The 15,096-nt window shown below is 42.7% G+C and overlaps 4 protein-coding genes across 4 annotated transcripts; 3 read left to right on the forward strand and 1 right to left on the reverse strand.

Annotated features, from left to right (window-relative positions):
* Positions 1-2,551: 2,551 nt before the first annotated feature.
* Positions 2,552-5,299, forward strand: si:dkey-85k7.11 (endonuclease domain-containing 1 protein). Its single transcript, XM_047577846.1, has 2 exons — positions 2,552-3,170; positions 4,675-5,299. Exons 1-2 carry the CDS (start codon positions 2,877-2,879, stop codon positions 5,281-5,283), a joined length of 903 nt encoding a protein of 300 aa, XP_047433802.1. The 5' UTR covers positions 2,552-2,876; the 3' UTR covers positions 5,284-5,299.
* A 2,437-nt stretch (positions 5,300-7,736) lies between these two features.
* Positions 7,737-8,743, forward strand: LOC125003729 (endonuclease domain-containing 1 protein-like). The gene is made up of 2 exons (XM_047577860.1): positions 7,737-8,045; positions 8,147-8,743. Exons 1-2 carry the CDS (start codon positions 7,752-7,754, stop codon positions 8,738-8,740), a joined length of 888 nt encoding a protein of 295 aa, XP_047433816.1. The 5' UTR covers positions 7,737-7,751; the 3' UTR covers positions 8,741-8,743.
* A 1,593-nt stretch (positions 8,744-10,336) lies between these two features.
* On the forward strand, positions 10,337-12,254 carry LOC125003714 (endonuclease domain-containing 1 protein-like). Its single transcript, XM_047577833.1, has 2 exons — positions 10,337-10,665; positions 11,436-12,254. Exons 1-2 carry the CDS (start codon positions 10,342-10,344, stop codon positions 12,015-12,017), a joined length of 906 nt encoding a protein of 301 aa, XP_047433789.1. The 5' UTR covers positions 10,337-10,341; the 3' UTR covers positions 12,018-12,254.
* Positions 12,255-12,803: 549 nt separating this feature from the next.
* Positions 12,804-13,863, reverse strand: ufsp1 (UFM1-specific peptidase 1 (non-functional)). The gene has a single exon (XM_047600348.1). The coding sequence runs from the start codon at positions 13,732-13,734 to the stop codon at positions 12,973-12,975; it is 762 nt and encodes a 253-aa protein (XP_047456304.1). The 5' UTR covers positions 13,735-13,863; the 3' UTR covers positions 12,804-12,972.
* Between the last annotated feature and the right edge of the window lie 1,233 nt (positions 13,864-15,096).

The following is a 15,096-nucleotide window of genomic DNA, read 5'->3' on the forward strand; positions in this document are numbered from 1 at the left end:
GTAATGCAAACTCGCGAGGCACTAAACGTGTCTCTTTTAATCATTAATAATTAAAAGTTGCCGTCGTAAACTCTGTTGTCATTCGCGCCACGCGTGGATTTGATGCATTAATGGTATATATGTCGGGAAACTGGCACCCAGTACCCTTGAAAAGTGAACGCTGTTAGCTGACTAGCAGAGCATGTTTAGCAGCTCAAGGACGGACTGAGCATGCGCGCTGCTAGCAGGAAGTACCGGGATTAGGTCCATAGGGGCGCTGCTGAGCAGCCACGGCGCAATATAAACACTTGAAAGTAATAAAAAAACGCGCACTAAAATCAGTGTTGTTGTAACCGTATTGTAAACATACATGGAGATTGTTTAAGTATTGAGGGGATTATGTAAATTCACACACTCTTAAATTAGAATGTGATGGAACAGTGGCGATTTATAGAGACCACGTCACAACTTTGGTTATTAATAGTCTCTTGCATGTTGAAAAGCAATGGGAGCAATTTGCAAAAAAAATACCCCATTTCCGGATTAGTTTAGTGTATTAAAATGCAGTTGATGCAAACGGCAGGATGTGAAGGCAGGATGTGAAGCTGCCTGATATTTTTTCATTCATACATTTAACAGTAGAGGGGATTTCACGTTGTAGAGGTACTCGTATCTTTTGAAATCTACGCGCATATGTTCAATACAAATAAGAAAATAAACGGTACAACAGATGAACTATTAAAGCTTGATGTGGAGTTACACAGAATGACCACTGGATGGAAGCAAACACACAAAACCTGTTGTGGTGTGTATGTATAAGTGCATCTTGGATGATTGAATAACTAATGGAAACAACCACAGAAATAAAGTATTGGTCAGCAACTGTGAACCAAGTAAATAAAAAATAACTAGTCTTATTAGTCTTGTTATATAATGAGTGCAACATTACGACCTTAGTTTCAACAAGACAACGTTGTTTTGTTTTCACATACGGTTTAATCATATTAGCACCCTCTCAGAATATATCAGGACAACCACAGGTCGCTCTGTCAAAATGGAAAAAAAGTGTACAATTAATGTTTGATATAGTACAACTAAATCTAAGCCAGGGCTCCGGACTTCTCCTAAACGGTCGCCCCTAAATTTTGAGTTAACTGTTGCCGCTCCAGCTCCAAAATCTGCAAACACTACCAATGCTCCGGGGTCTGCAAACGCCACCCCTTCACCTTCCAAGCTCCACTGTCCGAGACGCCCCCCTCCCCTTGTCACCACAGTCTGTGGACTCTCCCTCGCTGCAATGGGACCTTCCAAGCTCTGTATGTCTGCAGCTCTGATGTCTACACACTCCTCCCCTGCTCCAGAGTCTGTAGAAACTACCCCAGCTCCTACAGTTAGACACACCTCCCCTGCTCCAGCGCCTGCAGTCGCCACCCTAGCTCCCCTTAAACCCGCTCACAGTGTTGCTGTCCTTATCGCCAGCCTCCAACCACTCTATGTCCTCGCCCAGTTTTTTGTTGTTTTCGTCTGTCTGGTATGTATCCAGCGCTCGGCCTTTCTGACTGAAGTCTCAGATGCCTTGCCTGTTATTCCCTCCTGTGTTTCTGCTGCCTGTTATGTTCTGTGTCTCCTGTTTCCACCCTTAAGTAATCACTAAAATACTAAATACAAGATTCTACCCAGAGCACTGCTAATCCTGTCAGACGCAAAGGACAGCCTTAATTAATAAAATACTAACTATTTACATTACTGAATGGATTATCCAGCCGCTGACATTCATGACAACGTTGTCCCACCTTGTTCTCTCGGCTAAATTGTCACAATAACCGTCCCGCCTCCTCTTTCTGGAGGAGCTGGGGCCAGGACACGAAGAGTCAGGTTCATTATAGTTTTCCGTATATAGTTCTTCGTCATCATCCGGATGAGGTCAGCGACCCCTTCGACAGCAAGGCTCTCTGTGACGTAGGCCTAACCTGGCCGGAAAAAAGTTACAAATTTATTAATGTATAATAATTCAGCTTAAGTGTAACACATTTAATTGTGGTTTTACTGAAGCATGTAAAGACACATAGTAAGTTATTAGGGCTACGGAGCAACGCCCGAGGCTCCAGCCTCTGACACATATTTTCGTGAAGGGATAAATGGAAGCAGGAGATGTCACTTTTCACTTCACTCATTCAGAGATCAATCTAAGCCTCCTGTACACAGCAGGCCCCACCCCCTATCACTACTGACCCTATCACGACTGAGCCGCATATTACACACTGACTCTGTCCCCATGTAAAATTAAAACTTGAATCTATCCACATTACTGTTGCACATGTTTGAAATAAAAAATATATATATATATATTTGAACCTGTGTATTATATGAAAAGCTTAATATCGAATGCAAAATGATGATAATGATGTATATTTATAAATAGCACTCATGTCACTCATACAGAGTGATACGTGATAACATAATAGAAAGTGACGTCATACATAGAGAGAAGTAGTAGTTCACCGAATAAATATGTAGAAATCATGTCTGTCATTACACTGTGCCAGTGAGGAAAGTGCAGTGAACACAGTTCGACCATTTCTCAGGTCATTTTGACAATGAGGTGGGGAGACAGACTCCCTGCTGCTGCTCAGAAGCTGCTGGACCAGATAAGAAGCCCATCCAGCCAATGGATCCGCTCTGAGCCACTGCTGCTTTGCATACTCCGTTGGTGTCCAACTGTCATTACACTTTACTAGACTGGTGAAGGCAACTCCAATACAGGATGTCACACATTACAGATTACGCCTCATTTTTATTTATTTATATCAGCCAGTGACAAGCATGTCAAACATGTCAAAGACTTATAATAAGGACAGGGCTTGGTTATCCCTTCTGGCTTCTCCAGCTGAGTGAGGATGCGTCGGTTTTTCCCTCGCATGCTGTCCTTCTCTCTGCTGATGGCGTCCCACCTGGCGAGCGCCACCGTGTCCACTGACTTCAGAGGCTGCAGCCAGTTCTTCTACAAGCAGACGCCGCCTGCCGGGATCAGAGGGACGAGCCCGAAGCGGATCTGCCAGAAGTACGCCGACAAACTGCGCTACGCCACGCTGTACGACGGCAGTCGCCGTCTCCCCCTCTACTCTGCCTACGTCTTCAAGAAGTCTGATGGGAAGAGCAGGATGGACACGCCCTGGATGTACGAGCCACAGGTAGAGAGAGCAGCTGCTGTTGGGGCCAGATGTTTTGGGGGGACAATAATGATATTTTGTTCAGTAATGACTAGATTGAGGATAAAAACTTTGTGTTTTGCTCTGGCTACACTTGATGTAAAGACTCAATGAGAAACCAGAATTCATGATATCGCCAGATAGGTTTGCAAATACTTCATGGAGCTCAGGCAGGTAGTAGGTAGACAGGTAGTTGTCTCTTAAAGGCATAACTTGACATTTATGAAAATACACACTGCTTTCTTATTGACTACTGCACTAAGCCTGATAACACTGCTAAATACTGTATGTAACTGAAACTAGGACTCGTTAGCACAGCTTATGGGGTAACTCAAGTTTGCTTATTTACATTTTATAATATAAGTTAGCACACTGGCCTAACATTTTCCACAACATGCTGTCGTTATTTATTCATTTACTCACATGCTTCTGACTGTATGGTCCACATCTTATCTAGTATTGTTTAGACCCCTTCGTGGCCTACGTCACTGTGACATCATAACGTTAGCTGGAGGCAAAAAACAGAGAGAAGCTGGAGGCGAACGCCGTCATTTTCAACCATGAAAATGTCGTCTTGCTGTATTTTTTGGTGCTAAAACCAAAAAAAAATCAAAAACACCAACTTGGAGTTTTATCACATGCACTGACAGTCACAGACAACTTTGGCGATTAAAAGAAAGGATTGGAGTGAGACAAACAACGCACACACTTGATATCAGATAAGATTAATATGTAATGCATCATAACGTTATTGGTTAGAATAAATTGTGACTGAAATTACATTAAGTTAATGCTTATATAGGGGATTCTTGTTACATGTTAATGCTAATGCTAACTGCTAGGTAACGCAACATTACGTGTTTCAGGGGTGTCCAAGCAGAAGTTGCATTTGCTACATTACCCTCCACAGTGGTTCCACTTACTTCTTGTAATATCTTTGTAGAAGAGGCTTCACTTGATAAAATAACACTCACAGTCTCAGAGAGTGTGTGTATTAGTATATTCTCTAAATTATGCGTTGTCCTCGTCCTTTCGTGCCAAAAAAAAAAGCCCATTGAAATATGCTAACCGCCATTTACAGGCTATAGTGTTGTACAGATGTTTTGCCTCCAGTTAAGCCCCGCCCCTCAAAATACATCACATTGTTTACGAAACTGTGAAGGGGTCTATATCAGTCAGTTAAAAGCTTGAACGCCCAATTAGACAACCATTCAAAAGCATAATAAAAATCAAAAACTAACCTGAGATCAGAACTTGCAGCCTAGCGAGGAATCGCCACCAGTAGGCTGACTGGATTGGACTGGATCTGTCACTGGAGTCAGAGAGCACTATGCAGCACGATTTTACATCAATGTTTCATAAAATTATGACCATCTTCCTAATATTGTGCAGGTCTCCCTTGTGCCTCAAGGGCAATAATGTTGTGGCTGATCGGCATATTTGCACGTTGTGTTTAAGATTATTTTTTTTTACTTTTTCCCTCCAGTTGGTTTCTGAAGACGAGAGCGGTGACATGAGGCCCCTTCCCCTGAGCGAAGACAGCCCCCCTCTGATTGAGGACAGCCAGGCCGTGTTGGAGGACTACACGGACGCGGTAATATATAAACGCGGTCCGCTGAATCCCGACGTGCACCAAGCGGACCCGGACGACAAATCCTCCACCTACACCCTCACCAACGTAGTTCCCCTTGTCACAGACTTCCTGGACGCCTCCTGGTACCCGTACTTGGACGTCATTCGCCGACGCCTCAACAACTTCTGTCACGGTAAATCCTTCATGGTGGCAGGGGTGACGGTCTCCCGGACCACCATCCAACGAGATAACAGGAACCGCCTGACGGTCCCAAAACACTTATGGCTGGCGTACTGCTGCCCCTGGTTCGACCGCAACTCACCGTACGAGGTGAGGTTCATGTTCCCTAGCTATGGGGGCTACGCACTGAATGAGCAGACTGGCTACAGTGTGGTGGAAGTGCCGCTAAAGATGCTGGAGACTTTCCTGAAGAGTCAGGCGGACGCAGACGACGGCGTGGCTATTTTCTACAAAGGCTGCGTGTCAGAAAACCGGTTCAAGAAGAAGAAGAAGAAGAGGTAGCTGACCAGTGTTTCGATGTGATCCCTGAGGGACAACTCACACTGGACTCAGCTTGTGTTGACTGAAGTAAACTTTGAAACAGTGTTAAGTTCATTTGGATTACATTGAACTGGAATTATATTAAGCTTGTAATTCAGGGTTTTGGTTAGATTCGGTTGTGTCCAGTCTTTTGATTGCTGATGTAAGTCTCTTCTATTTGTTACTGAAACAAAAATTGACAATGCAGAAAGAGGGAAATGACTCTTTATTCAAAACATCATTAAAAGATATGTAGGCGTGAACTGATCTACATAAAGTGGGCTCCAGTCCTCCATGCTCTTTATGTTCACCCACCTGTTATTGTTCTTCTTGGTTGTGTAATATGTAAACTCTGCACATAGATGGGATTTATATATTTAAATATAGAAGATACTCCCTATACAAGCTGAATTAGGCCCTGGCTACCTGGGTGTATAACAGAGTCCACATCAAAAATCAAATCTAAACCATTTTGCTGAAATACTCTAGTTCATTTATGACATGCATGACTTAGAATGAATGTATTTATTTACATACAGGACTCAGTAATTTAGTTGAATACTATTTATGATTGTGCATAACAAATTAATCCCAAAAGTTGCACTGCAAACGTCCTTTTTAAAAGAAAATATTGCTTGAAATAAACATTTATTGCTTGCAGATTTTAGTAATTTGGGGCGCGCAGCACAAACAGGCCAGAAAAGGACATTTCAAAAAATATTTTCTCGCCCATTCTGCACTTTCATGTGTGACATTAATTAAGAGTTGATAATCTATTTGATAAGTTAGGCTTCCTGTTTGGGGACGAACAATGAATGAATGTGATTAAAAGCAATGTAACTGATCTGTAACATTAATAAAAAAAACACTTCCCACGGTTCTTGTGTTCTAGTTTCTCCTTCCTTATTGTCAGAATGCTGTTTTCATGAACCAGATCAAATCAAACTTTATTTATATAGCACCTTTTTCTTTTTCTTTTTTTTTTCTACAAACAAATGCAACCTCTGGACCATAGGGGCAAAATGTGGCAAACCCCCACGAGGAAACACTGGAAAACTAGTTTAAACACTGTTTATGCAGCAAAAATAGGTTATAAAGGTCAATAAATGAACACTTGAATATTGAAATAATCTAAGGTATTAAAATATGCCATGTAAAATACTAATGGCATCAACAAAAATCTAATAAAACTGAGACAAATTAAAATAATACAAAACAGAAGTAATAAGAATTAAAATCATGTAAAAGCCTGATAATAGCCTTTCAGCACATCCTAAAACAGCATATTAACCTCCTGAGACCCTGCGTCCTCATATGGGGACATTAAGTTTTAATTTTTATTGCAGCTTATTCTGTCTCATTTAAACCCATTGTCCTCGTTAGTGGACACTTTAGTCTGCCCTCTAGTGGTAGCAAAGGGTCAATACACTAGTCGTAAAAACATAGCAGGCATTTCATCTGATTCATTCCACAGACGATCACAGGACATAAACGTATTTATTTATGATTATTAACGATTGTAGTTTGATACGACCCACAAATTTAACAAATTTTATCAATAGCAATGACCTACAACCTCGCTAACTAGGAAGTACTCGTTTGAGGACGTTGGGACTTCATTGTCCGTAATTCAGGTTTTGTTCAGCAATGTTCAGGTATTAAAATAAACAATTTTATATTTTGTCACACATTGGGTGACTTTATTTTAATATAAATAATGAAATAATCCCAGTGTCCACATATGAGGACATTGTTTTCTTTCAAAAACTACTGCTTCCCGTTGAATGATGACGCTTAGCTTTTATACGTCTTAGGTCCTACTGATGCCAAATAACTTGAAGAAATTAAAAATGCAAAAATAAAACGAAAAAATATATATCTTGTCTGAGGAGCTGGGCTAGTAAAACTATATTGTGTGTCTGCACCAAATGATCTAGCACACCCAGTCTTGACTATGCTATGTTTGCATTATAAACTCAGGAATAACCTTGTATTTTATACAAGTCCTGTTTGTAGTCTCTTGTTCTGTCCCATTGCTTATATTTAAATTTAATTTTCATTGATTTTTAATGAGCGAAATGTTACAACTAAAGATGCTTTTAACTTTTGAATACTACAATCTTTAGGTTGGTAAGTCATTTTTTTTTGTGTGTGTAATTGAGGAACGTGTGACCATCTGATGGGTTTGAGAAAGTAAAATGATCTTTTTTTTTTTTTTAACCTTCTTCTCGACCAATGAGAGACGCCTTCGTGCTCTTCTATTGTCCCTGTAGCTGTGGGTGGACGTGCTGAGGCGTAAGAAGTGTATTGCTTTGCATACTGGGTCTTGATAACAGTGTGCAAACTGTAAGCTGCTCCATTGAAAGCCACGCGCAGGTACAGGCACAGGCAGTTGTCAGAAACATTCCGTCTTCGACTTCTCACCAGAGTGAAGCCAGACCTTCTTAGCTATGGGATTTTTGGTTCAGGTGGTTTTCCTGCTGGCAAACATAGTATCATCAGCGGTCAGAGGGAGAGTGGAAAGAGAGCTGTCCCCAGAGTGCAGACAGTTCCTCTACATGGGAACACCGCCGTCAGGACTGGTGCACCACTCCCTCCAGTTTATTTGCCAGCGCTACAACAAGAAGCCTCGCTACGTGACCCTGTACAACACCGCGGACCGCATACCCATCTACTCCGCCTACACCTTTAAACGCACGGACGGCGAGAAGTGTGCGGATGTACCATGGATGTTTGAGCCTCAGGTAAAGCAAATTAAACAAATGAAACCAAGCAAATTCTTTTAAGCGCAAAATGCTTCATTTCATGCAAATGTTTTGATTTGATCGATATCTCTCCGCTGCAGCTCTCCACGACCTCTGAAACGGAGGAGATGCAGCCCTTTCCCCGCGGCTACATGCACATGAATTTCGAGGACGCCCAAGCCGTGCTGGACGACTACACGAACGCCATCCTTTACGAGAGGGGCACCCTCAACCCGGACGAGCACCAGGACGACCCCGACGACAAGGCCGCCACCTACACCCTCACCAACGTCGTGCCCATGGTGCCCTACTTCAGCGACGCAGTCTGGAACAGGCAGGCGCACATCATCCGCAGGCGGCTCAACAACTACTGCCGCGGGACAGCTTACGTCGTGACTGGGGTCACCACGTCCGGGAAGATGATCCGCCGGGACAACATGAACCGCATCGCAGTCCCCACCTACTTGTGGTCCGCTTACTGCTGTGTTGACTTTGACCACAACACGCCTTATAACGAGCGCTACAGGTTCCCGTCCTTTGCCTACTACGCCCTCAACGACCCGGGCACCACCGGGGTGGTGGAAGTCTCCGTCCAGAAGCTGAAGGAGTTCCTCAGGAGGACAACCTACGTGAACCAGAACTTTCAAATCTTTGTGGGCGACTGCATCCCGGCAGCGTCCCGCATGACCCAATAGGGAATTATTTATAGATATCAGGTAGCTGTCATTGTTGTCCACGTAAGAAGAAAACACTGGTGTTATTGATTTCATTGAAAATGGCTAAGTGTGGGTTAATTCTGTGTCGTTTTTGAAAAGATGCACCCGCTTATACGGTAAACTGATTGGTATTTTCGGAATAGGTAGCCTCCTCAAAAATAGGGCTCATACAAATTTCCAAGCCCCTCCTCCAAATTCTACCAATAACCAACTGGCACAGAGGACATACGAGCTAGCTGCTAGCTTCCCCTGGCTATATAAAAAAAAACACAGATAAGGATGTCGCAGAACTGCAGGCCCTGTGGAGCTAATCAGACCAGAATAAATGAGCAGAGGCAAATAGCCGTCCTCCAGTTGTGATACGTGTCCCGTGAAGACGGGTCAATGGTCTCTTCGGGTCATGAGGTATGCTGATGCTGCTGTTTTCTAGCCGTTCTAATCACCGCACCTTAAGGTGGAGTGCAAAAACAACGATAAAGAGGGGGCGATTAGCGCATATATTTAGATAACTCTCCATACAGGAAAATAGTCCCGCACTTGAATGTTCCCAGACTGATAGTTGTACAAAAGGGAGTATAAACCCCCCCCACTCTAGTGAGCCTGCATGCACCACACAAAGACTGCAGAAGTAGCCGACTAAATGCCAGTTCAAATGTTATCAGTCACACCCGAGTCTTTTTACTGGTACGACGTGGCAATATGCATGCTGTGAAAAAAGGTCTATCACAGTCCCACGAAAGCATGGGATCATCTAAAGCCACATTTCCTTCAGCCTGATTTAAACACCCATGCTGTTGATTATACTTGTTTGTATCACACCTAGAGGCTGAATCTTGTCTGGTCACATTCACAGTGTAACCAAATGTGCCTTCTTTGTCTGTTCGGCAGTAATAAACCACTGATCCAAACCACTGTCTCTATACTTGTGTCATATTTTCATTTGAAATTCATTATAATTTTCAGCTGAAACTGGAAACACATCTATGTTATCTTTACAGTATACATATATCAATAGTACAGGATTGGATTATAATGGAGCCCTTAAAAAAATTGGACAATAAGACCTGTCTGTGCAGCTCCTACTATAGGAAGGGATTACTTTACTCTCCACTGCCACAGCCATAAAAAGAGCAGATCTTGGTTCTCATACTGTTTTCCTCTTGTACTGTTTCATCCTCCCCTGGCAAACATCTGCACCCACCTATAAACACAAAACTTAATGCAAAAAGCCAACACTTTATCTGTCTCCGTGCACAAAACGAAGGAAAGATCGCCAAGTCAGCATCGCTTTTTCCCTCGACAGACATGGGTATAAAACTCTCTCATTTTGAGATAACATTCACAGCGTTCGAACTACACCTACGACGCTCGTGGCAATTTGAATATATGGAAAAGACCTCACAATGGAAGACCAGTTTGCTCAAAGTAAAGAAGATACAAGGAGGTAAATGTCCGGTGTGATAGAGGCCGCGCTCGTGAGATAACTGTGAATTTGCAGCGGGGTGCAGCGGGAAAGAGACGCACTAACAGGAGCTCGAGAGATCTAAAGGGACCAAAAAGAGTGAGGAAAACCTACAGCGATGGTACCTACGCCTGCAAACTGTGCCGTATCCCTGGCTGCTATTGTGACCGTGCTGACCTGTGGGCTTCTACGGGGAGCCCAGGCGGGAGTGGTGGGGGACTTCAACCATGTGGAGCGCTGCAAGGACTCCCTCTACATGGGAACTCCACCGCGAGGCTACCTCAGCAACTCCTTCAAGAAGATTTGCCAAAGGTACGGAGATAAGCCCCGCTATGTCACCCTGTACGACTCCCGCAGACACATCCCCATCTACTCTGCCTACACGTTCAAGAAGTCAGACGGGGAGAAGAAGGTGGACTTCCCTTGGATGTTTGAACCTCAGGTGAGTGTTTCTTCAAGCTTTTTACCGGCTAGATTGACTATAATACGGTCTGGTTGTAAGTCTAAAGTCAGTCTGATGTATGTGCACTTTGAATCCTGGTGGACCATGTCATGTTTTATGAGGTACTGTATGTATATATATATATGTATATATGCATGTATCAAGGATTTCAATGTGTTTTTAGAATCAAAGAAGGTTTCAACTGTTTTCAAAAAACTGGAGTTGCTATAAGTAACAAAGAAATCGACCGATATGGACTTTTTAGGGTCGATACCGATTGTCATGTACGTCGGGATCTGCCGATTGCCGATACGAGCCAGTACTACATTTTATGACACAATGGTAATAAATGTTAACTTGCTTCTCAATGGACATCACAGCTGGAGTCTGCTTTGGCCCGTGGTCCTTCTCAGCCAAGTGTGTTTAGCTTACAGGCAGTATTAGTCTTACACCAGCTTTAACAACAACAACACATATTCCTAGCAAAAGCTTAACAACAGCTCCAATCTAAATTGTGGACAGTGGTTGACTGACGACCTGCACTATTAACTTGCCAGAGAGAGAAAAAGAAAACATCAGCTAGAAAACTCCTGTTTAACAACAACTACAACAGTAAAAGTTGCTAAAAAAAAAAAGAATAAATAAAAAAAACAACCAGAAGAAAAATTGACGTATCGGCTGATACCGAACAGAAAAAACAGAAATAACGGCCCGATACATCAGTAACATATTATATAATATTTTTTCCTGTTTGTTCTTTGTCTCTAAAGTTGGCCTCAGAAAAAAGCAGCAGTAACATGGAGCCGTTCCCCCAGTCTTCAAACATGCACATGAACTTCGAGGACACCCAGGCGGTCCTGGAGGACTACGCCGACGTGGTTCAGTACGAGCGCGGCCAGCTCAACCCTGACGAACACCAGGCTGACCCCTTAGACAAAGCCTCCACCTACAGCTTGACCAACGTCATACCGCAGATCAGGGAGTTCAACTTGGGTCCCTGGGCAGAACACCAGGACCTAATCCGTAAACGCCTCAACAACTACTGCCGCGGCAAAGCCTTCGTCGTCACCGGGATCACCACTTCCGGGCATACGATCCGTCGCAACAACCTGGACCGGGTGGCCGTACCGGAATACGTGTGGTCGGCCTACTGCTGCACGGAATTCGACCAAAACGCCCCTTACTTTGTGCGCTACAAGTTCCCCGTGTTCGGATCTTACGGGCTGAATGATCGCGTCAACAACCACATGGTGGAAGTTCCTCTCAAGAACCTGGAGAAGTTCCTCAAAGGGAGGATGGACGTGGACAAGAACTTCCAGATTTTCTACAACGACTGCGTGCCGGATAACTGAGAAAACAAAGCATGGTCTCTGTTAGAAGTGAAGTTTAAAGCATTGCAGGGGTTTAGATAGTAGAGAGGAAAGAAACTAAGATGTGCTGTCAGATTATATTATATAGTGGAAGGAATAAAATGGCAAAGAGTCTGAACTGAGTCTGTCTTTTTTAATCTAAACCATAGGTCTTCAACAGGGGGTTCGCGGAAAATACTGCAGGGAGTCGCAAAATCTTTGGTTGATTTAGACTTTTTATATATTTTTTAATTTTCCCCCACAGATTTAAAGATCTTCAAATACACATTAACATAAATCCAATATATATTAGTAAAGGGATAAGGGATAGCTTAATATTGAATTCAAAGTGATAATAATAATAATGTATATTTATAAATAGCACTAGTTTAATATAGAACACATATAGTAAATAGGGGGTCTCTATTTAATCTGTCCATCAGTTTTAGGTCCTTGGGCCGGATCTAAATGATCAACTCTGAAGATTATTTTCTTGATCAATCGAGAATACTTTAAAAATGGGCATAATAATTTCCAAGAAACTAGCGTGGACGTACTCAGTTCTTTTAGTCGTTTAGTAGAAAATTAAATGGAAAACTGAGAAATTTCTAGCTTTTACTTACTAAAAAGTCATAAATCCTGCAAAACTCACAGTTGATACTAAATTTTGTTGGACTATTAAGCAAAGGTCTACAACTTAAATCTTTTATGATATGATTGATATGTTTAATTTTGTCCCAAAGGAGATTTTTTTTAATTCTAATGGAGCTATAAAAAACAAACACTGTCAACCATCTCCAGTCACTTTAATGACTTCAGCCACTAGGTGGCAGTACAGCTCTATTTGAAAGACGTGTGCTGAAGATGCAAAAACAAAGTCATGCCACAATAAGACACTTTGCATTGCATCAGTGTGAGAAAATGAAATTATTTCTAATAATCCTGTGGGTCCCATCTGTCACATTCCCCTTTTGGCCGTCTGAGGCATGCACAGATTATAAAACGAGGACTGGTCCAGAGAGGACACCCTCTTCCACGCCACCCAGCCTCGCCTCTGCAGCTCTGCGGCCTCCAGCTGACCCCCATAGTAGTGAGGGTCCACCACCAGCAAGTAGCTCCCCTCCTCCCCAGTGCACACCCCTAACACCCCCTTAGAGGAATTGTCCCTGTCTCCTCCCATCATGACCGGAGATGCGTGCCCCTCAAAGTGCCGGTGCAGCTCCTCCACCGCAACCTGCTCCAGCTCTGCTCCTCCACCTCTGACGTGCACCAGCTTACAGGGAACGTCGTAGAAATAGTCGAGGACGAGGGAGGCCTCAAACGTCCCTATCCACTCCCTGGAGCCCACCAAAGAGCCCGGCTTGTCCCCCATCGCAACCAGGGCTCGCTGAACTTCTGTGAGGCTCGGTGCGGGTCTGTTTTGGTTCTTGGGTGAAGACCAGTTCTGGCAAAGCCAGGAGGCCATCGTTTGAACGGTGCGGTATCCACATCCCCAGCCTCTGTCGTCCTGTCCATCACAGCCGTAATGGAAGTACAGATAATCTCCTTTAATTAGAGAGCACTTCACGGGGTCTGACAGGGGATTGGGAAGGCCGGCGTGCACGTTCTTTGGTAAAGTTTTGATCTTCCACACATCTTCCTCCTCCTCCTCCTCCTCTGCTCCTCGTCCTCCCCAGTCAATCTTCTCCTCAGATGACGCGTCTACCGCCTTTTTATCCATTTTTTTAATTAGTCTCTACCAAGCACGGGTTTAAAATAATTAAAATAAAGCGAATTCATAACCTCTCAGCAGTTCATAACACGTACCACTCGTGACAGCCGTCTGGTGCAACGGCAATAGCAGTCCGACTAGAAACTAATAACTAAGTTCCGCCTCAGGACTGTTCCCACTAACGGGGAGGCCTTCATGAACTTTTCACCGTCTCCGTTTAATTCTTGTGTATTTTTTTTTTACCCCCAGTCTTTTGGGGGCGAACTTATGGTAAAGCAACGATAATATATAATTTACAAGTAGCGAGTTATTAATGGAATAAATAGAAAACGCAGCAAACACACAACAATGCTTTATATTAAACCTAATGCTATTTAACAGCAAGTCGGACGTACAATTTATTTTATTTGGTATTTGAATGTAGCATATCTCAACAAAGCAAATGCTTGTAATGTCCACCTTGTAAAAAAAAAAAAAAAAAAGACACGGGTGTCGTATTGTCGTAGTTTTGTTGTCTTTTGTTGTCTTTGTGTAGCGTTTATTTTGTCGGTAAAAAACGAGGTAGGAACTCGGGATTTGAATGCAGAGACATCCCAATGACAATAAACCTGTGGACCAAAAATAATGTGGGACTGCGTAAGAAAAAAAGGTAGGAGAGGTTGGCAAGAAAACTCTGCAAGACGTTAAATTACTTATTTTTAATTAAATTAGTTATTTCTATAATTAACTAATTCAAAGTAGCAGAAGGGGAAACGCATTAGTTGTGTACCCAATGTCTCATGACAATAGCCTAATGCAGTTATAGTGTAAAAGAAAGTTGTTACTACATACTACAGTAAGACAATAGACAGATAGATAGATAGATAGATAGATAGATAGATAGATAGATAGATAGATAGATAGATAGATAGATAGATTACATAAAGTTTAAAGTTTTTTTTATATAAAGTTAGTCAGAAAAAGCAATAGATTTATTTCTCTAGAGCCCAAAATAAATTACAGGATTACCTCTTATAATAATGTAAGATACATACATATGCATCAATACAAATATCGCCACATTATGCTCTATCGATTTATCCCCCCATCACTATAAGATACCTTGATCAAGACAGTTACAGTATAAAGTGGCTGATGCAACCTTGAGTTGAATAGTGGGGGAAAAAAATAAGCTAATTTATGCTTTTTGCAGTTTCAAACATTAGTTTGAGTCACAGTCATGTGTAGGTCATTGAGAGAAGCGGTACGTTTTTCTGTAATTGCTACTCCCCGGGTTTTTGGTGAGTGTCTTGTGTTTCTGTGGTTCTCTTCAGTGCCATTATAAGAGAGGAAGGTGATGCCATATTTTAGTTTTAATTCTCAGGGTAGAAG

The sequence above is a fragment of the Mugil cephalus genome, chromosome 1, assembly GCF_022458985.1.
Source record: "Mugil cephalus isolate CIBA_MC_2020 chromosome 1, CIBA_Mcephalus_1.1, whole genome shotgun sequence".
NCBI classification, from domain to species: domain Eukaryota; kingdom Metazoa; phylum Chordata; class Actinopteri; order Mugiliformes; family Mugilidae; genus Mugil; species Mugil cephalus.